Source organism: Rhinoderma darwinii, chromosome 4 (assembly GCF_050947455.1).
Source record: "Rhinoderma darwinii isolate aRhiDar2 chromosome 4, aRhiDar2.hap1, whole genome shotgun sequence".
In the NCBI taxonomy this organism is placed as follows: domain Eukaryota; kingdom Metazoa; phylum Chordata; class Amphibia; order Anura; family Rhinodermatidae; genus Rhinoderma; species Rhinoderma darwinii.
The window spans coordinates 3065294-3092514 of NC_134690.1; the positions used below are offsets into that span (position 1 = coordinate 3065294).

The window sequence follows — 27221 nt, forward strand, 5'->3', positions numbered from 1 at the left end:
TTAAACAGAATTCTATAATATGTGAACATAAAAGTTATATAATTTTTTTTCTTTGCTGTCTATGAATGTTCCCTATGTTGGGGGATGCCATTTTACAGTTTGCCTCTGGCAGTAGAAAGGCTAGGTGCATTCCTGATCTGTGGCCTTCTGGCACTGCAGTGTGTGTACTTCTCCTACTCTCCGTGTTTAATCGCACCGGAATGCATCTGATAGATGAAGAATGATCACTCATGTTCAGGGAAGAACAATATCTGAATTTTAAAATTACCTTATGTTTAATGTAATTATAACAAAGAACTAAAGCTGGAAGAATAAATGACCCCACTATTCATATGGTTGGAGGATTTGTCTCTTTCCAAATTGCTTAAAATACAATCCAATAGCCAGATATGTAAGTACAGGTCTATCTAAGAAAACATATTTCATGGGATAAAGTTGAAGTTCTATATCTAGCAGATATCATCAATCATCACATTATCTCATCTGGTTCTTCCTTCCAGTAAATGTGTTCTTGAGTTCAGTTCTGGTCTCCATAGGATAATGTAGCATTTTGGGAAGAATATACACCCTAAAAGTCCAGCACTAGAGGTTAATATGGCAAATATCTCCACAGCCACCATGTGTTTCCCTTTGGTACTCAGATAAGCCGGGATCATGGCTATCCAGACACTGCAGAACACCAGCATGCTGAAGGTGATGTACTTGGCCTCATTAAAACTGTCCGGTAAAGTCCGAGCTAAAAAAGCCATAGTAAAACTAACAGCCGCCAAGACCCCCATATAACCCAGGACAGAGTAGAACCAAATAACCGAGCCCTCATTACACTGCACAATGATCTTTCCCTGATAGGAGTGTATGTCCAGCTCCGGGAAGGGAGGTGCTAGAGTCAACCAACCCATACAGATCATTACTTGGATGGATGAGCAGAACAACACAAGAGAATTTGACCACTTGCTTCCAATCCAGCGTTTCCAGGCGCTGCCGGGCTTGGTGGCTCTGAAAGCGATGCAAACCATGACAGTTTTGGCCAAGACACAGGAAACAGCTACTGAGAAGAGGATTCCAAATGAGACCTGACGTAGCAGGCAAGTGAGGTCCACTGGACGTCCAAGGAACAAGAAGACACAAAGGAAGCTCAGCATGATGGAGACCAGGAGAAGGAAGCTCAGGTTTCTGTTATTGGCTTTCACAATGGCCGTGTCTTGGTACAAAATAAAAGCCATAAGAATCATGAATGAAAGGAAACAAAATATAATAGAAACCAGACAAATAACCAGGACGATTGTGTCATCTGTGTAGGAGAGAAATTCCAGCAATCTAGGAACACAACGATCCTTCTTCTCATTGGGCCAGTCGAGGTCTGTACATTTAATGCAGCTTTCACTGTCTGGGAAATAGAAGAATAAAAAACATCAATACTACAGAATATTCAGTATCCAAAATGTGGTCAATATACCTTCCCTCCATAATGATCAGTGGAGAACACCTATTTCTAATGTCTTCATACCTGTCAAGTTGGAGATTTCTCCCGGAGAGCACTGGACACAATCATAGCAGCAGGAATAGATTCTGGACTTTGAGACTTTCCGGGTTCCTGGTAAACAATTCTCTGAACACTGAGATTTTGGGACCTAAGAACAATAAATAAAAATGTTTTTAATGTGCATTGGTACAAGAACTGTGAAGTACAAACCAGGTTTTTCTTCAACCCAACTCAAATTTATTGTTTAACGTCTATCTTTAGTTTAATACATTTATGTCTCAAAGGCATGAAGGATCTCACCTGGTTACTGTAGGTCTTCCAAATGATCCTCTTTATTTTTATACTTAGTTCATGTTGCTCTGTTTCTGTGCGACCAACATGTTTAAAAATATAATTTGCATTTTTTAAATCTATCCAATTTACAATAGAATATTGGTCAATGAAATCTCCATTTTGAGAAAAATAAGGATTTCCATCAAAGGATCTTTGATTTCTCAAAAAAAGATGGAGCTGGGAAACAGAAAGAAGGATATGGGTTTTATTATGCCACAGAGAGTCAAAACAGTGGTAAACTAAACCTCCAAAGAGCACTGTGTGAAACATAAAGGATAGGTCAAAGGGTCGGTCAAAGGGGTTGATTTCTCTACTTTCAGAAGATTGTCTGGCCTCTTTTCGAGATGCATCACACGAGTTGAGACTTCAGTTTATTGAACTTCAATCCATATAATCACCTTTTCCTAAAGACATGATCCTGATATAATGACTTGGAAGACCCTCTGCTGCTGTTTAATTATATTTTTTCCCCTCCTCCATCAACTGTTAGGAAACTCCTGTTCCCTTAAGATTTCCATGGCTATGGTTCTGGCTTCTGGGCGTGTCTTTTTTTACCTTGATCTTAACTCTTTTGTCTGTCCTTCTGCCTGTCAGGTGTGGATTAGTATTTAATCCCACCTTCTTCCACCTCTCCTTTGCTTGTGATTCTCCTATCTTCTGGTATTCTGATCAAGCTCCTGACATTTCCTGCCCTTCTGACTTCTGGACCTCATGAATACTGACCTCGTCTTGTCTCTCGTTTACCCTCTGCTTACCAATTCTGATTATCTTCTCCCGGCTGGTTTGACCTTTTACTTTGCCTGAGTATTTACTTCGTTTTTCAAAAGTTTTAAAATTTTACAGAATAATAACCAGTACATCAAAGAAGAGTACATTTACAGTAATAACATAAAATAGGGAAGATGTTGTTCAGTTATTTCCTTAGTCTATTTCCTTATCTTTGCTTTTTCTTCCCTCTTCCCCCTTTTTTTTTTTTTGCTCTTTTTTCCCCTCTTCCCACCCCAAATTATCACAAGCTCCCGTGCTGGAAAAAAAATAATAATAAATGTAATTAAATTAAGTAAATAAAAAATAATAATAATAAAGATAGGAAGCTAGAAAACCCATTAGAACTTCATAATTGGAAATGTCTTAATCCAAGAATCCCATTGATCCGTAAAGAGTATATTATTACTGAAATCGAAATACCTGGCTGGTTTGAACTTTGCATTGCCTGATTACCAATCGCTCTAGTTTTGGACTTTCAGTTAACCCTCTGGCTGTCTGGTTTTCAGCTCAGGTTTGCCTGCATTGCACCTTTTATCCAACACAGTACTCTGCTAAGTCAACCTGGGTTCTAAGCAGCAAAGACCATCCCACCTTGCGGTCGGCTCTGATGAACACCTTAGAGTAGCCTTAGACTCTGTCGATTAGAGTGGTTATGGATTAGAGGTTGCACGTGCATGCTCTCTCCTGGCAGACTCCAGCAGGCTTCGAAAAATTGCTCAAGCATCAACAACTCTAAGTTCCTCCTGTAATGCCTCATCTGTCCTGTACATATCCTCAGCAGAAGTGAGACCTGCAATCAGCACTCAACCAAATTATGGGGGTTTACTATGTTGTGGTATAACACTCGGATATGCCATAACATTATGATCGGGTCGGGTCTGAGCTCTCTGAGACAACTCCGATCTAGAGAAGAAAAGGTGGTAATCCTGGCAATGGTACAAAATGATTTTATTTTTTTTAAATTATACAGATGGTAGTAAATTCTTAACTGGAGGCAAATCGATGATGAAATCTATCAAGATTTCTATCCAATGTTCTATAAGAATAAGCAGTAGCTGGAGAATACCCGAGTGTGCCTGGCATGCCTGAATGGTTTAAACTGAGCATATGGTACAAGAAGAAACAAACTTTCACATCTTGTTTCCATCCTGGCCACCACTAGTGGTGAGAGAAAAGTTCACAGGTGTGTTTGACTCCAGGATGACCTAACAGCAGCGATGAATGGGTTCAGGTCAACATATTGCAGCACTGGGACTAGATATTAAGGACTGTCCTCTTGGAGAATTTTTAGGAGAAACATTAGTCATGACAAGAATACAATTTGGGTCAATAATGTGTACCAGGTCTTTAGGGATAATAATTCTTCCCAGCAGTAGAGAACCTCTCTGAGAACAAAGTACTGAGTGTAGTTTTTTATTTTCTGACTGCTGAGAGATCTGTACCATCTCGAATAGAACCTCTAACCAACCGCTAGGGATAATGGCCTGTCAGAATTTGGATGGTGAAGAACAAGAGCAGAAGAGAAGCAGGACTTGACATGATTAAAGGATTGAGCCGGAGAAGTTGGCCAGACTTGATAATTTGCTCATTACTGAGTTAGAGAAGTTAGTGGAGACACTACTTGGGAGAAATGTTGGATAAATTGTTGGTAATAATTGTCGAACTTAAGAAATCTCTGGAGGGCATTGAGATCCAGGGGTTGAGGCCAATTCTGGAGAATACCTTCTATGGATCCATTTTAAGACATGCTGCAAGTTCTGGTTTCTAAAAAAAACATATTTTTCTCCATTTACGTGTAAAGATAATTTTCACAAAGTCATTGTAAAATTGAATGGACATATAACCTGTGGGTCTTCAAATCCTTGGAGTAGATAATAATATTGTAAATGTAGACTAATACAGAACATCCTGAAATATTAAGATAATTAATTTTTGAGACATTGCTGGGGCATTGCAGAGACAGAAGAGCATAACTAAATACTCATAGTGCTCGTCACGAGTGTTGAAGGCAGTTTTCCACTCATTTCGTCATACAAAAATTAATTATAGGCTCCCCGGAGATCCAATTAGGAAAAATAGCAGGATCCCTTGATGTGAATACACAACTCAGAGAACAATGGAACCAGAAATCTATTCTTAACCGTGACTTTATTCAGTTCTCAATAGTCAATGCAAAGTCTCAGAGAGCAGTCCTTTTTAACAAAAAAAAAAAAAGAACTTGGCCCTAGATGGATGAACTTTCTAATTTATTTTGTATGTATGCCTTATATTGCCTTATATTCGGGTAGAGATAAAAGGCAAAGCTGACCTCCTAGGAGGTTCATGATCTGAAAGTAGAGGTATGGCACAATGGTTAGGACGATGCTACCGAAGAGTCTTCACGTCCTGGTATTGGAGTTAAACATTGAAGAATGTAACATGTAAGAAGCTGTCAAGTACAAATTAGTCTCTGAAGACAACGCTGAAAAGAGGAAGCCGCCACCACAATTTGACCAAAGGACAATTCATTAACGGGTGATTCTTGTTTGAGCCAGGGCAGCCCAAGTAGAACTACACTGCTGAAATGTTGAATGACCAGAAAGAAAATTCCTTCAGAATGTACGTAGGACCCAGACTTGAAGCTGAGTAAGAAATATATGGTGGGCCACTGAGGACAAAGTTCAAAATATATAGCTCACTAATGAATCTTCAATAGGCCTTAGAGTCCCCACGCATGGCGGAGCTGATAGATGCAGCGGAGGCGTCGAGGTGGAATACAGAATGGTAGTCTGCTGAATCATGGTAGCTGCAGAGCGGTTCAGAGCATCCATGTAAGAAGAAATTTATTATAGTGCTCAGGTAATTTCTTGCTAACAGGAACCTTGCTGGATCGATTGGTCTGCAAGTTCATAGACATCCACAGGCAAGGGAGTAGACATGACAGCGCTTTGGGATTCATGGCATGTCTATAATATTTTGTTTCTCACCAGAGAAGTTGATCCTTAGAGTCGCAATCGCCTTGGCAGTGTCTAATATGGTGTGTGGAGTCTAAGGAATATCCCCGTTCTTCCCCTTTTACCCCTGCCAGGAGGTACCTGTATGAACAGAGTAGCTATTACACCTCCTGACGAAGGTTGCGAAACGCGCGTCGAGGTGCTCGGTGTCCAGGTGCCCTACCATATACTCACTATGTCCTCCTCAGGTATGCTTAACTACTAACATTGGTTATTCCTTTGCATTTATTGTGCCATTTGTAGTGCTATTTTTCTTGTACTGCTTTTAGCAGGATTACCAGCATGGTCATGTTGTTTAAATAAATTTAATGCACTGTGATTTCAATTGCCATGTTGATCGTGCTCTACGAGAATATATATGTTATTCACTTCACCTGAGGTGTATTTGCATTTAATGAGGAGTCATTACCATTCATGATTTATGACATCATACTTGAGGTCATCTGGCTATCTTTTACATTTTTTACATGTCTATAGTATATACTTGGGCCGGGGGTTATTTTTGTATTGATGTATAATAAATTGTAAAGTATTAAAATAAAAATTAAATAGTATTTTGACAAAATAGTTGCATTATATCAAGATCTCTTTTTTGGTTTAATATATGTGAATATTGTGGTATCTTGAGTATAATAAATTGGCAAGAAATATATTTATATACAGTGAAGGAAATAAGTATTTGATTCTTTGCTGATTTTGTAAGTTTGCCCACTGTCAAAGACATGAACAGTCTAGAATTTTTAGGCTAGGTTAATTTTACCAGTGAGAGATAGATTATATAAAAAAACAGAAAATCACATTGTCAAAATTATATATATTTATTTGCATTGTGCACAGAGAAATAAGTATTTGATCCCTTTGGCAAACAAGACTTAATACTTGGTGGCCAAACCCTTGTTGGCAAGCACAGCAGTCAGACTTTTTTTAGTTGATGATGAGGTTTACACACATGTTATATGGAATTTTGGCCCACTCCTCTTTGCAGATCATCTGTAAATCATTAAGATCTCGAGGCTGTCGCTTGGCAACTCGGATCTTCAGCTCCCTCCATAAATTTTCGATGGGATTAAGGTCTGGAGACTGGCTAGGCCACTCCATGACCTTAATGTGCTTCTTTTTGAGCCACTCCTTTGTTGCCTTGGCTGTATGTTTCGGGTCATTGTCGTGCTGGAAGACCCAGCCACAAGCCATTTTTAATGTCCTGGTGGAGGGAAGGAGGTTGTCACTTAGGATTTGACGGTACATGGCTCCATCCATTCTCCCATTGATGCGGTGAAGTAGTCCTGTGCCCTTAGCAGAGAAACACCCCCAAAACATAATGTTTCCACCTCCATGCTTGACAGTGGGGACGGTGTTCTTTGGGTCATAGGCAGCATTTCTCTTCCTCCAAACACGGCGAGTTGAGTTAATGCCAAAGAGCTCAATTTTAGTCTCATCTGACCACAGCACCTTCTCCCAATCACTCTCAGAATCATCCAGATGTTCATTTGCAAACTTCAGACGGGCCTGTACATGTGCCTTCTTGAGCAGGGGGACCTTGCGGGCACTGCAGGATTTTAATCCATTACGGCGTAATGTGTTACCAATGGTTTTCTTGGTGACTGTGGTCCCAGCTGCCTTGAGATCATTAACAAGTTCCCCCTGTGTAGTTTTCGGCTGAGCTCTCACCTTCCTCAGGATCAAGGATACCCCACGAGGTGAGATTTTGCATGGAGCCCCAGATCGATGTCGATTGACAGTCATTTTGTATGTCTTCCATTTTCTTACTATTGCACCAACAGTTGTCTCCTTCTCACCCAGCGTCTTACTTATGGTTTTGTAGCCCATTCCAGCCTTGTGCAGGTCTATGATCTTGTCCCTGACATCCTTAGAAAGCTCTTTGGTCTTGCCCATGTTGTAGAAGTTAGAGTCAGACTGATTAATTGAGTCTGTGGACAGGAGTCTCTTATACAGGTGACCATGTAAGAGCTGTCTATAATGCAGGCACCAAGTTGATTTGGAGCGTGTAACTGGTCTGGAGGAGGCTGAACTCTTAATGGTTGGTCGGGGATCAAATACTTATTTCTCTGTGCACAATGCAAATACATATATATCATTTTGACACAGTGTTATTTTCTTTTTTTTTTTTAAATATAATCTATCTCTCACTGGTAAAATTAACCCAGCCTAAAAATTCTAGACTGTTCATGTCTTTGACAGTGGGCAAACTTACAAAATCAGCAAGGGATCAAATACTTATTTCCTTCACTGTAGGTGATAATACGTTTTTGTTGTTGTATATTTCTGAGCAGAAAAACTATATATGGATTATAAAGTACGTGACCAGGCTTGGGTCACACAACTGGCAATAATTTTTGATGGTACTAATTTAACCCATGAGGATGCAAATGGTGATGTGAAGGAGATTAAGGTATCACTTAAACACCTGTTGAAAAAACGCACAAAGGTGTGGTGGAACAAGGCCACACTTGAAAGTTACTTATCATAGGACTTAATTCCACGGGGCCTCAGAGTCCAAATTTCCCCCTCTTTCCCAATTGAGGATTTGACTTTTAAACAAAAGTGGGAAGAAATGTGTAGAGTGTGTTCTAGAAATTTCTTGGAGCTATTGATTGGGCTGGATGTAGCAACTCTGAAGTCTGTAGAAACAAAGATAGAGATTCTACAAGATAGATTGAAAAATTAATTAAATGGTGGTTCACTGAAAGAATTTGAAAGTGAATTGGATCAAGAATTTAAAAAGTGGGAGAGTGAAATACAGGCCAATAAGGTGAATAAATTTAAACGGGATTTATCGGATTACCAGACCAATACGGTATATAAATGGCAAAAATCGGGAAGATTATATTCGTCATCACGATCCTCCTCTGTGTCATCGGTCAGAAGTATTCAAGGGGATCATTTTTTAGACAGACAGACCCCCACATTAGATCGGGAAGGAACTACAGAACAACCCCAAATACACACTCGGAGTCAGTACAACAAAAGGAATTATGGAGGGGCCAGAGAGATCAAGAAAAAGACAAGGAAACACTAGAGGTAATTAATCTCTCTGAGCGACAATTCACTGATGACGAATTCTCGGTTTTAAGAAGGGGGTTAACATTCTCTCCTACAGCCAATTTAGATTTTTTAGAAGTAGTAAAAGATGTACATCTGTTCGCTCGAAAGCTTTTATTGAAACGCCACTTTTTTAATCCAAACCAATTTACTACTAGTAGTGATTTGGAAAAGGAGACATTAAAAATATTGGAGTCATTGTTGGAAGAGGGGGAGGAAGGGCCTAGGTCTGGTTTTCCATCATGTGTAAATAAAAAATCTACTACTTTTCCATCATTATCCCTTTGTCCGCAGGTTGATATTTTTGTCAGGTTGGTTACTGAGGAATTGAGAGACCTGAAAAATAACTTCAATGATAATTTAAGCCCAGGTAAACGTAAGGCTTTGAAAGATCTTAAACATATGAATGACATTGTATTTAAACCTGCGGACTAAGGGGGTAATATCGTAGCATGGCCAAGTGACTTGTATGAACGTGAGGCAAAGAGACAACTGAACGATGTTCAAACTTATAGGATCCTTGAACACAATCCTACCTTTCTATTTAAGAACAAACTTGAAGCAATCCTGAATAGGGCTGTTATCAAGGGAATCATTACCAAGGGTGTGTATGAGGGATTGATGGTGAAGGAACCGAAAGTTCCCACCTTATATCTTTTGCCAAAGGTCCATAAGGATGTTAAAGGAACAGTGTCATCACAATTTTTTTTTAATATGTTAAAGATGTTAGTGCTTTATTAAAAACGTTTGGATTAATTTGTGTGTTTGTGTGTTACTTTTTCTTATTTTTACACTTTTTCTTCCCTATGGGGGCTGCCATTTTTTTGTCCATTTCTGTATGTGTCGATTAACGACACATACAGACATGGAATACGGCAGCCACAGTCCCATAGGGACTGCGAACGGGTCCCGTCCCATCCACTTCTGTGTACGCCGTCTGTGTGGGAACTGCGCATGTGCCGCTCCCACACAGTCCAATTTGAAATGCGCGCCGTCCGGCGCAATTTTCCTGTGGACCGGAAGTCGCGGCCGGACAGTAAGATTACTACTTCCGGTCGCGGCTTCCGGACTTGTGCACTTGGACCAGCGGCAGCAGATGGAGCGGACGGGCCGGAGGGAGCCGCGGCGGCAGGAGCAGGTAAGAGATTTCTATGTATGTTCGTGTTTGTGTTTACTACTGTATGTAAACCTACTACACTGTGTGTTAGCTCAAAAAATGGCGACACACAGTGTAGGAGGTTAGACCGTTCAATCCCCTCGTTTATCCCGGCACTAGCCAGGATAAAGGAGGGGGGATTCTCAGAGCTCACTAGAGCGAGTGCTTTTTTCCCAATTTTGCAGCAAAAAGCAATGTGGTTGCTTTACCACATGCAATGCTGCAATTTTGGGAATAGCTCCATCTAGTGACCAGCAATGGGAAATATTATAAATTAGAATGTAAAGGATCTGCCAGGTACTACGTCTGTGTATACTCCCGGGATTAATCAGTCGACACCTGAGGCCAGACCTCTTAGACTGACACCGGCTCCCACCTACCAGGGTGGCAGGCTCAGGAGTGGGAGAGCCTATCGCGGCCTGGTCAGTTGGAGTTAGCTCCGCCCCCTGTCCATTTATACCTGCCGTGTTCTCTTCCTCAGTGCTTGTTATTCTTCTTGGATTCCTGGCCCCACTGCTGCCTTGCTCCAGCCTGCTTCTGCCGTGCTTCTGCCGTGCTTCTGCCTTGCTTCAGTTCCGCTTATCCTGCTTCGCTTTGCCCCTGGCTTGCTTCCTGCTCCGTGCTCTCGTTGGTATACTCCACTACATCCTGATCCTGACTGGCTCATTCACCGCTCCGTTTCCTCGCGGCCTACCGTGGCCTACTGCCCCTTCCCTTGCGTGTTCCCTGTTTGTACTCCCTTGCACTTAGACAGCGTAGGGACCGCCGCCAAGTTGTACCCCGTCGCCTAGGGCGGGTCGTTGCAAGTAGGCAGGGACAGGGCGGTGGGTAGATTAGGGCTCACTTGTTCCCTTCACCTCTTTCCTGCCATTACATAATAACAAGCCCATACCTAGTCTACCATTTCTCCTACGCTGACGCTATCATGGACCCCCTTGAGACCCTGACCCAGCAGATGCAGGGCCTCTCCCTACAGGTCCAGGCCCTGGCTCAGAGGGTCAACCAGGCTGACGCTGCCTTAGTAGTACCCCTCACCTCACCTCTAGAACCCGACCTCAAGTTACCTGACCGGTTCTCAGGGGACCGTAAGACTTTTCTCTCCTTCCGGGAGAGTTGCAGACTTTATTTCCGCCTAAAACCTCACTCCTCAGGTTCCGAGAACCAGCGGGTGGGTATCATTATATCCCGACTCCAGGAAGGGCCCCAAGAGTGGGCCTTCTCCTTGGCTCCTGACGCCCCTGAACTTTCCTCCGTTGATCGTTTTTTCTCTGCCCTCGGACTCATTTACGACGAGACTGACAGTACTGCCTTAGCCGAGAGTCAGCTGGTGACCTTACGTCAGGGTAGGAGACCTGTTGAGGAATACTGTTCTGATTTTAGAAAGTGGTGCGTAGCTTCTCGGTGGAACGACCCGGCCCTAAGGTGCCAGTTTAGGTTAGGATTATCTGACGCCCTGAAGGATCTGCTGGTTAGCTACCCCTCTTCTGACTCCCTAGACCAGGTTATGGCCCTAGCAGTACGACTTGACCGACGTCTCAGGGAACGTCAGCTTGAACGTTTCAATGTTTTCCCCTCTGACTTCCCTGCGATTCCCCCCGAGGTCCCGTCTCCTCGCTCTTCCACGGAGGACTCGGAGGTACCTATGCAACTCGGGGCCTCCATGTCCCCTCGACAACGTAGAGAGTTTGGCAGGAAGAATGGTCTCTGCTTCTATTGTGGGGACGACAAGCATCTACTGAACACCTGTCCCAGGCGCAAGAATAAACAGCCGGAAAACTTCCGCGCCTAAGTGATCATCGGGGAGGTCACTTGGGCGCACAGGTATTTCCCGTTAATATGAAACGCAATAACATTTTGCTTCCCTTTCAGGTCTCGTTTGCTGGCCGGTCTGCCACTGGCAGTGCCTTCGTGGATTCTGGCTCATCTGCTAATATCATGTCTGTGGAATTTGCTATGTCTCTAAAAATGCCTTTTATTGATTTGCCTTATCCTATCCCGGTAGTGGGTATCGACTCCACTCCTCTTGCTAATGGTTATTTTACTCAGCATACTCCTGTTTTTGAACTCCTTGTTGGCTCCATGCATTTGGAGCAGTGCTCTGTACTGGTGATGCAGGGATTATCGTCCGATCTGGTATTAGGTCTTCCCTGGTTGCAGCTGCATAATCCCACGTTTGATTGGAATACTGGGGATCTCACCAAATGGGGTAGTGAATGCCTGATGTCATGTCTTTCGGTTAACTCTATTTCTCCCCGGGAGGAGGTAAACACGCTTCCTGAGTTTGTTCAGGACTTCGCTGATGTGTTTTCTAAGGAGGCCTCCGAGGTGTTGCCCCCTCATAGAAATTACGATTGCGCCATCGATTTGGTGCCTGGTGCCAAGCTTCCTAAGGGTAGGATATTTAATCTTTCATGTCCTGAACGTGAAGCTATGAGGGAGTATATCCAAGAATGCCTGGCCAAGGGTTTCATTCGCCCCTCGACTTCTCCTGTAGGTGCTGGCTTCTTCTTCGTGGGGAAGAAGGATGGTGGTCTTAGGCCGTGCATTGATTATCGGAACCTGAATAAGGTCACCGTAAGGAACCAGTATCCCCTTCCTTTGATTCCGGATCTTTTTAATCAGGTTCAGGGGGCCCAATGGTTTTCTAAGTTCGATCTACGGGGGGCATATAACCTTATCCGCATCAAAGAGGGGGATGAGTGGAAAACTGCGTTCAACACACCCGAAGGTCATTTCGAATACCTGGTCATGCCCTTTGGGTTGTGTAATTCCCCTGCCGTCTTCCAGAATTTTATTAATGAAATTCTGAGAGATTACCTGGGTAATTTTCTTGTAGTGTACCTTGATGACATACTGGTGTTTTCCAAGGACTGGTCCTCCCATGTGGAGCATGTCAGGAAGGTCCTCCAGGTCCTCCGGGAAAATAATCTGTTTGCGAAGACCGAAAAATGTGTGTTTGGGGTACAGGAGATACCATTTTTAGGTCAAATCCTCACTCCTCATGAATTCCGCATGGACCCTGCCAAGGTTCAGGCTGTGGCGGAATGGGTCCAACCTGCCTCCCTGAAGGCGCTACAGTGTTTTTTTGGGTTCGCTAACAATTACAGGAGATTTATTGCCAACTTCTCGGTCGTCGCTAAGCCTCTTACGGACCTTACTCGCAAGGGTGCTGATGTCCTCCATTGGCCCCCTGAGGCCGTCCAGGCTTTTGAGACCCTCAAGAAGTGCTTTATCTCGGTCCCCGTGCTGGTTCAGCCCAACCAAAGGGAGCCATTTATTGTGGAGGTTGACGCATCCGAGGTGGGAGTGGGGGCCGTCTTGTCCCAGGGTACCAGCTCCCTCACCCATCTCCGCCCCTGTGCTTACTTCTCTAGGAAGTTTTCGCCCACGGAGAGTAACTATGATATTGGCAACCGCAAACTTTTAGCCATTAAATGGGCTTTTGAAGAGTGGCGTCACTTCCTGGAGGGGGCCAGACACCAGGTAACGGTCCTTACTGACCACAAGAATCTGGTTTTCCTAGAATCTGCCCGGAGGCTTAATCCTAGACAAGCTCGTTGGGCACTATTCTTTACCAGATTTAATTTCTTGGTTACCTATAGGGCTGGGTCCAAAAATATTAAGGCTGATGCACTGTCACGTAGTTTCATGGCCAATCCTCCTCCCGAGAAGGATCCTGCTTGTATTTTACCCCCTGGTATAATCGTTTCTGCCACTGATTCTGATTTAGCTTCTGACATCGCGGCTGATCAAGGTTCAGATCCCGGGAACCTCCCTGGGGACAAACTGTTTGTCCCCCTGCAATACTGGCTAAGGGTACTCAGGGAAAACCATGACACCGCACTATCTGGTCATCCTGGCATCTTGGGTACCAAACACCTCATTACCAGAAACTATTGGTGGCCTAGGTTGCCTAAAGACGTTAGGGCTTATGTCGCCGCTTGTGAGGTTTGTGCTAGGTCCAAGACCCCTAGGTCCCGACCTGCGGGCTTACTACGTTCCTTGCCCATTCCCCAGAGACCTTGGACCCATATCTCCATGGATTTTATCACCGATTTGCCTCCATCTCAGGGCAAGTCGGTGGTGTGGGTGGTAGTAGACCGCTTCAGCAAGATGTGCCACTTTGTGCCCCTTAATAAACTACCTAACGCCAAGACGTTAGCTTCTTTGTTTGTTAAACACATTCTGCGTCTCCATGGGGCCCCAGTCAATATCGTTTCTGACAGAGGGGTACATTTTGTTTCCTTATTTTGGAGAGCTTTTTGTAAAAAGTTGGAGATTGATCTGTCCTTCTCCTCCACCTTCCATCCCGAAACTAATGGCCAAACGGAAAGGACTAACCAATCCCTGGAACAATATTTAAGGTGTTTCATCTCTGACTGTCAATTTGATTGGGTCTCATTCCTTCCCCTCGCCGAATTTTCCCTGAATAACCGGGTCAGTAACTGGTCAGGGGTCTCCCCGTTTTTCTGTAATTTCGGGTTTAACCCAAGGTTCTCCTCTGTTTCTCCTGGTTGTTCCAATAATCCCGAGGTAGAGGACGTTCATCGGGAACTGTGCACAGTCTGGGCCCAGGTTCAGAAGAACCTAGAGGCGTCCCAGAGCGTACAAAAGATTCAGGCTGATAGTAGACGTTCTGCTAACCCCCGGTTTGTTGTCGGGGATCTGGTCTGGTTGTCGCCCAGGAACTTGCGCCTTAAGGTCCCGTCCAGGAAGTTTGCTCCCCGATTTATTGGACCTTATAAGGTCATTGAAGTCCTCAACCCTGTATCCTTCCGTCTGGAGCTGCCCCCATCCTTTCGCATACATGACGTCTTCCATGCCTCCCTCCTTAAACGCTGCTCCCCATCCTGGTCCCCCTCGAGGAAACCTCCTGTTCCCGTTCTCACCCCTGAGGGGGTGGAATTCGAGGTGGCCAAGATTATGGACAGTAGGATGATCCAGGGCTCCCTCCAGTACCTGGTCCATTGGAGAGGATACGGGCCGGAGGAGAGGACTTGGGTACCTGCTCGAGATGTTCACGCTGGGGTATTGATCAGGAGGTTCCACCTTCCCTTCCCCACTAAACCGGGTCCTCTTAGTAAGGGTCCGGTGGCCCCTCATAAAAGGGGGAGTACTGTAAAGGATCTGCCAGGTACTACGTCTGTGTATACTCCCGGGATTAATCAGTCGACACCTGAGGCCAGACCTCTTAGATTGACACCGGCTCCCACATACCAGGGTGGCAGGCTCAGGAGTGGGAGAGCCTATCGCGGCCTGGTCAGTCGGAGTTAGCTCCGCCCCCTGTCCATTTATACCTGCTGTGTTCTCTTCCTCAGTGCTTGTTATTCTTCTTGGATTCCTGGCCCCACTGCTGCCTTGCTCCAGCCTGCTTCTGCCGTGCTTCTGCCGTGCTTCTGCCTTGCTTCAGTTCCCCTTTTCCTGCTTCGCTTTGCCCCTGGCTTGCTTCCTGCTCCGTGCTCTCGTTGGTATACTCCACTACATCCTGATCCTGACTGGCTCATTCACCGCTCCGTTTCCTCGAGGCCTACCGTGGCCTACTGCCCCTTCCCTTGCGTGTTCCCTGTTTGTACTCCCTTGCACTTAGACAGCGTAGGGACCGCCGCCAAGTTGTACCCCGTCGCCTAGGGCGGGTCGTTGCAAGTAGGCAGGGACAGGGCGGTGGGTAGATTAGGGCTCACTTGTTCCCTTCACCTCCTTCCTGCCATTACATAGAATCTAATTTATAATATTTCCTGACTCGTGAAAAAAATAAAAAAAATTTGAACAATGTTTAATCACCTACACACTAAATGTTTAATTAAAAAAAAAAAAACATGTTTTGCTGGCAACACATTCCCTTTAAATGTCCCCCGGGTCGACCAATTATCTCCGGGATAGGGAGTCTATGTGAAGCCTCATGTAGATTTATAGACTTTTACCTTCGACCCCATGTTGAGACCCTTCCCTTCTATACTCGTGACTCCACTGACATTTTGCTATCTCTGGAAGGCTTGAAATTTGAACATGACATGTATATAGTCACAAGTGATGTTGAGTCCCTGTACACTTGCATCCATCACAACCATGGCCTGCAGGCATGTAAATTATTTTTGCAGGCTGGGAATCTGGCACCTGATCTTGCTGAACTTGTCCTTGAGCTACTGGAATTTGTGCTTTGTCACAATTTCTTCGTTTTCAAGGACAAGTATTATCTACAGAGCCGTGGCACGGCTATGGGGGCCACTTGTGCCCCATCATATGCCAACCCTTTTATGGGTTTTTGGGAAAGACAAATTATCTTGAGTGACAATAACCCTTATGAATCCTCTGTTGTTTCATGCAGGCGATTCATAGATGACGTGCTGTTTGTATGGCAGGGCTGTGAGCGGGACTTGACATTATTTCTTGACTATTTGAATGATAATGACATGAATGTCAAACTTGTCAGTAAGTATAGCCAAACCGAGATAGAATTTTTGGATCTCAAAATTCGGATAGAACCAGATGGTCGGGTGGTGACCGATATATTTAGGAAAGACACCTCCATAAACTCCTATTTGAAGGCTGACTCCTCACATCCAAAGCATGTTATCAAGGCTAGACCTAGGGGACAATTTATACGTGCAAGACGTATTTGTTCCTCGGATACATGTTTTGAGAATAGATCTAGGGACCTAACTGAAAGATTTCTGAAACGAGGTTATGACAATACTCATGTCAAACGGGAATATGAGTATGCACGGACCCTTAAAAGAAATGATCTTCTGAAACCTAAAACAAAAAAACAACCAGATGATAACACTGTGAGATTTATCTCCAGATTTAATAAAAATTGGAACTCTTTTCGCAATATCTTCCAGAAACACTGGTCTATATTACTTACGGATAAAAGATTAAGAAAGATATTGAATGATAATCCAGCGATGACACCACGTCGAAGCCCGAATTTACGGGATATGTTGGTTCGGAGTCATTATGTTCCCCCTGTGAACAAATATTTATTTGGATCTAGGGGACCCAGATGGGGCAATGTACCTTGTGGATCGTGTGGTGCTTGCCCAGTAATGGAGAGAACGGATTCCTTTTTGGGGTCAGACTGTGCGAAATCTTTTAGCATAGTACACTTCATCAACTGTAATGTGCGGAATGTGATCTATCACGCGCAGTGTCCCTGTAATAAAATCTATGTGGGGATGACCACGAGGGAGTTAAAAGTGCGCGTGATGGAGCACATTCGGGACATCAAGGGGATTACCAATGGAGAGTTTGATGAAGGTTTCGGTGATCGTAATAAGCCATTGGCTAGGCTCTTTAGGGACTAAGATGACAAAAATTGGAGGCAGCTTAAAATCAAGGGGATTGATCGGATTTATCAGGGGGATCGTGGTGGTGATGTCTTTAGGGACCTTTTGCGGAAGGAGACCAAATGGATTGTGATCTTGGATACTATGTCTCCTAAAGGCCTAAATGAATCTCAAAGCTTTGCATCCTTCTTGTAAGTATTGTTTTATGTTTTTTAATATATATTTTTTAATCTATACTTTTGCTACTCTGACTAGATTCCGTTTGACTGATTCTGATATGAATCCATTTGCCAACGACCTGTACATCCGTGTGATGATGCGATGGAAAAGATAATCGATGATGAGAAGAATTACTACTATGAAATTTATACCATTATTTGGTTTAATGTAATTTTCATCTGTGAACTTTACCCGTCCTTCGACAGGGTTGATATCTGTTTTGTAACTCCTATATATACTGCATAAATTGATGTAGTGGATAGGCAATTGGCTGTTATATGTGTTCATCCTAATGATATTATGTTGTAGTTGTTTGTGATGTATTTGTATGTATATGTATGACAATTGTTGGGCATGAATGTATATGTATAATATAACATATTTTTGGAATATCTAATGAGCTGTTATGCCTATGATTTTCATATACATGTGTGGATATATTTGTTTATTATATAATTTATACAAAATAATATATATTTTTTTGGTTTTGTTTTGTATTATGTTTGTTTTTATTTATTATTTATATATATTTATTAATTATTTGTGGAAATATATTTGAAACCACTTAATAGTGGTATATGGTATAGTATATGCCCATAATATACACAATTATATAATCATTTATATATTTTTGATTAAGGCACTAATTTTATGTAATACACACATATATAATTAATTTTTCCTGGTGGTATGTGATTGCTCCGGCGATCGCCTGGCTGTTCCGACGGGTGTTTGGGACCCGGTGTACGTCTCTGGGCGGAGGGCCCACGCCTGGTGGGTATCCCGGGTGTCCGTCACCTGTTGGACTTTCATGTGCTTTCGCTGAGGCATTCACTGTCTCACCAGGGAATTTTTCACATTTTTATACATTTGTATATCTTATATATATATATTTTTTATACGCAAATTATTATTTACAATTTGTCATATTATATATGGCCGATTTGTATATTACTTTGGTGTTATATATGAAATTTGTGTATTATCACACTTTTTATATATATATATATATATATATATATATATATATATATATATATATATATATACACATTAGATTTTTTACACTTTTTGACATTTTATTATCATTTCACATGGGTTTTTTTTTATGTATCATATATATGTATATTTTTCTTTTGTATTATTTTTATTTATAATGATTTATGAGTTCTAGTTATTTAAATACGCATGTATATGTTATCTTTTAGCCCAATTGTATGGGATGTTTGGAGTATGTACATATAGCGCCACCAATTGTGTGCACATTGGTACAGTACAGTTTACATCACATCTCATCGAAATATATATATACACATTTTTGGTAACATATCTATATGCATCGCATAATTGGTGATGTATACTGAAAATGCCATCGTATGGGTCGGTATTAGTACAACATTAATAATCTAAAAATTTAAATATCTTTGAATTAATGTTTTATCCACAATCCCTTTTTATTAAGGAATTTTCTATACATGAATTATGTCCGCGATGTGCACGCGTGCGCTCTCTTGCACTTACCGTCCTCAGACCAGAAGTTGTCTGGATTATGACGGGCATCTCTATTATGCTTTGCGTTCAGAGGTGCTCGTCATGACGCTGACGGGATTACGTCGGTGGATGTGAGCGGTGCGCGGCGCGCCATTGGTTACAGGGGTTTTCCGATTGGGTATTTAAAACGAAGCTGTAAGAGTAGCTATTACACCTCCTGACGAAGGATGCGAAACGCGCGTCGAGGTGCTCGGTGTCCAGGTGCCCTACCATATACTCACTATGTCCTCCTCAGGTATGCTTAACTACTAACATTGGTTATTCCTTTGCATTTATTGTGCCATTTGTAGTGCTATTTTTCTTGTACTGCTTTTAGCAGGATTACCAGCATGGTCATGTTGTTTAAATAAATTTACTGCACTGTGATTTCAATTGCCATGTTGATCGTGCTCTACGAGAATATATATGTTATTCACTTCACCTGAGGTGTATTTGCATTTCATGAGGAGTCATTACCATTCATGATTTATGACATCATACTTGAGGTCATCTGGCTATCTTTTAAATTTTTTACATGTCTATAGTATATACTTGGGAGGGGGGTTATTTTTGTATTGATGTATAATAAATTGTAAAGTATTAAAATAAAAATTAAATAGTATTTTGACAAAATAGTTGCATTATATCAAGATCTCTTTTTTGGTTTAATATATGTGAATATTGTGGTATCTTGAGTATAATAAATTGGCAAGAAATATATTTATATAGGTGATAATACTGTATGAACTTTACCAGTCGAATTACCAGGTCAAGGTCACCAGAGTAGTCAATGATTGGCGACAGGTACAAGTAAAATGATGAGACGGAGATGTAGTCATAGGACAGGCCAGTGGTCAAAAATTCCTATTTAGAAAGGACTGATGTCATTGGTGAGTGCCAGTTGGCAGGTGTTTAGCAGCTTGAAGAAGGCAGTCACGTCTGTGAACAGGAGGAAATCGCAAAAACGATTAGGGAAAAGTAAGGTTGCCTTGTTATTAAGGCAACCTGAAGCAGCAGGCAATTGAAGCCAGGAGGACCAAGGCCCCCATCATGGATGTACCGCTGGAAAGTGGCCAAGTGACATCATCACTTAGTAACGTTGGAAACCCCTTAGAATGACTGGTAAACCTATAATAAATGCTGTCTCATCAATAAACCAACAATTACAATTTTATTAGACAGGACCCCGGAAATGTACGCACCTTCAATCACTTTTATCCTTTTTCCTGTCACATTGAGCAACTGTATTCATTTTTTTTTTACATTTTTTTAAAATAATTTCATGTCAAAATAAGAAACTTAAGAATATCAAAGAAAAAAAATTCACAATATTAAAATTAACTGTATATTTTTGGTTCGAAAATATAATTTTTTTTAATTTTTCCTTCACTTGCCTGGTGTCTGTATTTATGGGGATGATTGACCTTCCTGGTCATGTGTAGATCATGTAGAGCTTGAGCCAATAAGTAAACAGCTTTATACACTCGGTCAGAGAGTCCTTTGCCTTGAAAGCTTAAAAAATCTGTTACCCGTAGTGTCTCAGAACAGTTATGAAGAGATATATTGTATATGAATTGATGGATTTCATTCATTTGAGGATCTCTTGATAAACAGCGCAGGTTTAGCAGCCATATATGAGCCAGTAACATATCTTCTGGATGACTTATGACCTGGAAACTTTCATAGAAGCTTCTCATATCTGGTACAGGCAGTGGAGAAGGCTCAAGAGCCAAACTCCCATTAAATGCTTCTCTGTGATGCTCCATTAGAAAAGTGTTTAAAGCAAAAGTCGGACCAAAGACCAGAGTCTTATCATGGAGCACACCTCGTATTGCATATAACCGATCTTCAAGATGTGGAGTATATGTCCCACAGAGTATAATAACCTGGGCTGATGACTGTCTAATAATCTCCATGTTTTTGTGTTCAATGTTATCTAGAAGACTTAAGCTCACAAATTTCACTTTTATGGTGTAGGCCACACAAATTTGATTCATGGTCAGATATTGTGTCAGAATCTGAACTTCCTCACTGCCAATGTCATCATCGGAAGATATTATTCCAACCCATATCCACCTAAAGAACATGATTAACTTTGATAACACAAAGTAACTGATCCGGACACTTAAAATGGTTCTGTAAAAAGTTGGGTAGAGATTTCTGTCATTTAGGACATAACTTGTTGCCCCGTAGCTGATCTGCAAAAAATTGGGATATATTAGAATAATTATGTACATTATATGGCCAAAAGTATGTGGACTACCCTCCGAATTATTGAGTTTGCATGTTTACGTCATACCCACTGCAAAGAAATTCATAGAACCAAGAACACAGCCAAGTACTCTACACTGCTAGTAGTATGGGCAGTACTGGAGAGCCTAGTGAATTTACGCATGGCAGTTCATAGGATTCCACCTCTGCCACAAGTCAATTCATGAAATTTATGCTGGATCTGTCCTGATTGCTTGTAAGTGCTAATATTGTAAAGTAGAAGTGTCTTGGAGGAAGAACAGCTCAGCCACGAAGTGGTAGACCCGGCAAACCCAAAGAGCGGGGCCGCCAAGTGCTAAAGCGCACGGTGTGTAGAAATCACCTGTCCTCTGTTATATTACTTACTACATGGCTTCACACTGCCTCTGGAAGTTACATCAGCACCAGATCTGTGCATCCAGGGAGTCATGAAAAGGGTTTCCATGGTTGCTGCACACAAGCCCAAGATCTCAATGGACAATGTAAAGAAGCAGCTGGAGGGGTGTAAAGTCCGTCGCCACTCAACTCTAGAGCAACGTGTTCTCTGAAGTAATGAATCATATCTCAATATATATATTGTCGCAAAAGCTTCATATTAATATCATGGTTTATGAATGGTATCACCCAACAAGTTCATGTAGGTTTAATGGTCTGGTGTCCATATACCTTTGGGCATATAGGAGAGCTCAGTGTGTTCTAAGCCAAAGAGCAGCCAATATACAAGGTTTACTTTCCAAATATCCCAGAACACAAAGAATAGATGGCCTTCCTTACAGGCTGTGGAGGCAGAGCAGAGCAGCTTCACTTACCATAACTGGTCACCATCAGGTCTGAGAAAGACAGACAGGACCAGTCTTATGTATTAGCTATTGATCTCACATGAACCCTACATTTATATTGTGATCCACAGAGCAGATTCTCTGAATCCATTTCATGTGGTTGCTTTTGATTGTTCTACCTTCTGTTTCAGTTTTCTGAAAGATGAAGCAGTCAGTAAAGCTTCATATCTGACCAGCCTGCCGGTGCACGGATAGTAACGTGCCGGACTGCGCACACTATAGAGGTGAGGAGCATAGGTGATCCACAGAGCAGTTACATAGTTACATAGTTACATAGTTGGTACGGTTGAAAAAAGACACATGTCCATCAAGTTCAACCAAGGGAAGGGAAAAGGGAAGTAAAACATTTCTACACATAGGAGCTAATATTTTTTTGTTCTAGAAAATTATCTAACCCTTTTTTAAAGCCATCTCCTGTCCCTGCTGTGATGGCTCCTGCGGTGTCTCCTGTCCCTGCTGTGACGGCTCCTGCGGTGTCTCCTGTCCCTGCTGTGACGGCTCCTGCGGTGTCTCCTGTCGCTGCTGTGACGGCTCCTGCGCTCGGCTATTCCATAGATTCACAGTTCTCACAGTAAAGAAGACTTGTCGCCTCTGCAGAGTGAACCTTTTATTCTCTAGACGGAGGGAGTGCCCCTTTGTTTTCTGATGGGGTTTTACATGGAACAGGATTTCACCATATTTTTTGTATGTGCCATTAATATATTTATATAAGTTAATCATGTCTCCCCTTAGTCGTTCTTTTCAAGGCTAAATAGGTTTAATTCTTTTAATCTTTCCTCATAACTTACATTCTCCATGCCCCTAATTAGCTTTGTTGCTCTTCTTTGTATTTTTCATCCTTTCTATGAATTGGAGCCCAGAACTGAACTGCATATTCTAGATGAGAGCTACATGTCATAGTTAGAGAGCTTGAGTGAATTTATAGATGGAGATGAGAGGAAGGAATAGGGACATTATGAACAGAGATCAGTGTAATTTTTAAAATGCACTTTTAGGGAATCTGAACGTCCGTTTCTATTCACAGAGAAATTTTTAGAACTAATTTATTGATTTTTGTAATATACGGGAGTGTTCTGCCTGATCTGATCTGTTATGGTGTCAATTATTTGGGTTTGTCTACTGTGCAAAACATTCTTTCAAATGTGATCTTTGTGGCAGAGGGAGCCCCCATTCTGGAATTGTTCTAATCCTTAGATTGTTGGATGAGGAAATGCTACAGACGTTCACATCATCTCTCAGAAGACAATGGGAAGACTTTTTGTCTTTGCGACTTGGTGAATCACAGCTCTTCATCTCGCTGCATTTGTGGAACATGTGAATTTCCTATGTACTCTTCTCTCTCTGTACCCTGAGAGCCTGTGGTCACCATAAGAGGAGCTGACATTCCCGGCTTCATGTGGGATCATTTCCTCTGCTCTCCCTCCACCTCCCTTTCTGTTACCTCTTAGGGTCCATTAATGGCAAAACCCTCATTTATCGGCTGATCATATCGTTTCTGCCGCATAAAATATTCTGGTTGTCGGCAGCACATTTTGGTGTATAAACAGGAATATGCGCTGCCGACGTGATAGAAATGTATGGTAATGAGCGATCGGAGTAACGAGCGCTCGTCCCCATACATAGCTCCTTGTGATAGGAGCAAACGAGTGCCGATCAACAAGCTGTCTCGTTGATCGGCACTCGTTTAAACGGTCAAAATGGGCTGGTGTAAAAGAACCCTTACTCTGTCTTTTCTTCCTCTGACCACTGTTATCTGATGGATATAAAGCAGGTTGAAGTGGAGGATCTTCATCTAATGAGTGACAATAGTCAAGACGAGGATTAGTGGTAAGTACTGTTTATTATTGAAATCAGAATGGATACGAGACAATTCCTATAGATGACGAGGTTGAGAGTTGACAGTGGATGAAATCCAAGGATTAAATTTCAAATATCAATAATAAAAAAATAATAATTCCCTCCCCCATCAGGCAGCAGCACAGAAATACGGGTATGTTGTGGATTTCGGGCCTCTTCATACCTTTGCTGGTTTTTGTGAATGTACATTTTGCTCTTCATGCTTGCGGAGTGGGAAGGCTCCTCCTGCTGTGATGTAAGAGCTGTGCTATGTGTTCTGACCAATCAGATGCCTCCCCCAGATTCTCCTGCTCCCTCACCTGCAGTCTTACACCCACACTGACAGACACACTGCACCTACATCTCCCTCCTTCCCTTTCTACTATATGTTTTACAGTAGATGGATTTATTGGGTGACTGAGGAGGTTTGTGGACTTTACAGAGATCCTGCAGGTGGGAAACTGGAGCTACAGGCGGCTGAATGAGGAGGAAAATCACACTTTCCCTATAAGAAAGATGCTAGCCTTCATGTGTAGCCGAGTTAGTAATTTGAGAACGTGTAAAGCAGGATGTAACACTGAAGAGTACAGTGGTTCATCAATGTTGTTTAATTTATAACCTATGATAAGTGTGAAGATAGAATTGTAGAAGGAAAGCAAATACTCAAGAAACTGGTGGCTGAGCCAGAGAGATGATGAAGGATTGTAACCCAGATAGAGGACGGATGAAAGATGCAAAAGGGGAGCGACTGTAGGGAGGACTTAAAAACTTTTTCTCAGCACGGACTATGAAGAACAACAGGAAGAAAAGAGGGACAAGGACTATGAGAAGTTGAGACCACCTACTTGTGAGTATCGGTATAATGCCAGTATCTGAGCCATGGACACGGTATTCACTGAACTGTGATCTCCAATAAAACCAGCTACCTTCCTCTGCCCGGTACAGGAATAATTGGGGACGGTCGTTCTTAGTCCTGATAAAATCTGTAGGACACTTTTCACAGCCTTCCTGCTATCGGAGCACGAGTCGTATACGTGATATCCCAGAGAGATATTAGGTAAAATTGTCTGATCTCGGTTAATTTCCTCAATGGCGAAACGGAATGTCAGAAGATACTTGTAATACAGAGGCGCGGGTCTGTGGAGATGATAGAAAATGATAGGAACTATGAATGTGATGGTTAAGTCTGAACTAGTGGTGATTAATCACACACAATTCACATGACATAAAACAGCTAAATCACACATTTACAACATGATATAAATTAGTAGTTCCTTAAAATCCCAAATCATCAGCACATATGGGGTTAATCCCTGGTCTGATCATCGTAAGACTGTACATGACCTCTATAAAGTGCAGGACGGACCTGTGTCATGGCCGGAAATTGGTTCCCATGTTTACCTTCAAGGAGAATGTGACTGGATACAGGGCTCATCCATGTCTTAGTAGATGATGACTTGGGTTAGAGATCTTGTTTCTCTTTGGTGGAGCTCAAAGAAGATATTTTTGGACTTCCAAGTCTCGGGATCCTATCGATCATTAATTAGATTGTACACGAAGAGGTGTATAAAGCATGAAGTTTTAGCGAGGGTCTCTATTTCCTCATCTGAGGTTTCTGTGTCCACAGGGATGATCTCCTCAATTATTTTAAGATTATCTCCCTAGATATTGATATCCTGATGTACTCCTCACAGAATACATATACCCTGATGTACTCCTCACATATTACATATACCCTGATATACTCCTCACATATTACATATACCCTGATGTACTCCTCACATATTACATATATCCTGATATACTCCTCACATATTACATATACCCTGATATACTCCTCACACATTACATATACCCTGATGTACTCCTCACATATTACATATACACTGATGTACTCCTCACATATTACATATACCCTGATGTACTCCTCACATATTACATATATCCTGATGTACTCCTCACATATTACATATATCCTGATGTACTCCTCACATATTACATATATCCTGATGTACTCCTCACATATTACATATACCCTGATGTACTCCTCACATATTACATATACCCTGATGTACTCCTCACATATTACATATACCCTGATGTACTCCTCACATATTACATATACCCTGATGTACTCCTCACAGATTACATATATCCTGATGTACTCCTCACATATTACATATACCCTGATGTACTCCTCACATATTACATATACCCTGATGTACTCCTCACAGATTACATATACCCTGATGTACTCCTCACATATTACATATACCCTGATGTACTCCTCACATATTACATATAACCTGATGTACTCCTCACATATTACATATATCCTGATGTACTCCTCACATATTACATATACACTGATGTACTCCTCACATATTACATATATCCTGATGTACTTCTCACATATTACATATATCCTGATGTACTCCTCACAGATTACATATACACTGATGTACTCCTCACATATTGCATATACCCTGATGTACTCCTCACATATTACATATACCCTGATGTACTCCTCACATATTACATATACCCTGATGTACTCCACATATTACATATACCCTGATGTACTCCTCACATATTACATATATCCTGATGTACTCCGCACATATTACATATACCCTGATGTACTCCTCACATATTACATATATCCTGATGTACTCCTCACATATTACATATACCCTGATGTACTCCTCACATATTACATATATCCTGATGTACTCCTCACATATTACATATATCCTGATGTACTCCTCACATATTACATATACCCTGATGTACTCCTCACATATTACATATACCCTGATGTACTCCTCACATATTACATATATCCTGATGTACTCCTCACATATTACATATACCCTGATGTACTCCTCACATATTACATATACCCTGATGTACTCCTCACATATTACATATAAACTGATGTACTCTATACATATTACATATATCCTGATGTACTCCTCACATATTACATATACCCTGATGTACTCCTCACATATTACATATATCCTGATGTACTCCTCACATATTACATATACCCTGATGTACTCCTCACATATTACATATATCCTGATGTACTCCTCACATATTACATATAACCTGATGTACTACTCACATATTACATATATCCTGATTTACTCCTCACATATTACATATACCCTGATATACTCCTCACATATTACATATGTCCTGATGTACTCCTCACATATTACATATACCCTGATGTACTCCTCACATATTACATATATCCTGATGTACTCCTCACATATTACATATACCCTGATGTACTCTCCACATCTTACATATACCCTGATGTACTCCTCACATATTACATATATCCTGATGTACTCCTCACATATTACATATATCCTGATGTACTCCAAACATATTACATATATCCTGATTTACTCCTCACATATTACATATACCCTGATGTACACCTCACATATTACA

The 27221-nt window shown here is 41.8% G+C and overlaps 1 protein-coding gene across 1 annotated transcript; it reads right to left on the reverse strand.

The window, feature by feature from the left end:
• Positions 1 to 479: 479 nt before the first annotated feature.
• On the reverse strand, positions 480 to 25009 carry LOC142758996 (vomeronasal type-2 receptor 26-like). Its single transcript, XM_075860769.1, has 6 exons — positions 25005 to 25009; positions 24599 to 24890; positions 20223 to 21026; positions 1784 to 1993; positions 1508 to 1631; positions 480 to 1387 (listed from the first exon to the last, which is right to left on the reverse strand). The coding sequence occupies exons 1-6, from the start codon at positions 25007 to 25009 to the stop codon at positions 480 to 482; spliced, it is 2343 nt and encodes a 780-aa protein (XP_075716884.1).
• Between the last annotated feature and the right edge of the window lie 2212 nt (positions 25010 to 27221).

What these genes read in the sequence shown, in the direction of transcription:
- LOC142758996 (XM_075860769.1), bottom strand. An exon ending in CATTATACCGATACTCACAA is followed by an intron (nt 21,027 to 24,598) that starts GTAGGTGGTCTC and finishes AATTTTTTGCAG; the next exon opens with ATCAGCTACGGGGCAACAAG. An exon ending in GGAAGACCTACAGTAACCAG is followed by an intron (nt 1,632 to 1,783) that starts GTGAGATCCTTC and finishes TATTGTTCTTAG; the next exon opens with GTCCCAAAATCTCAGTGTTC.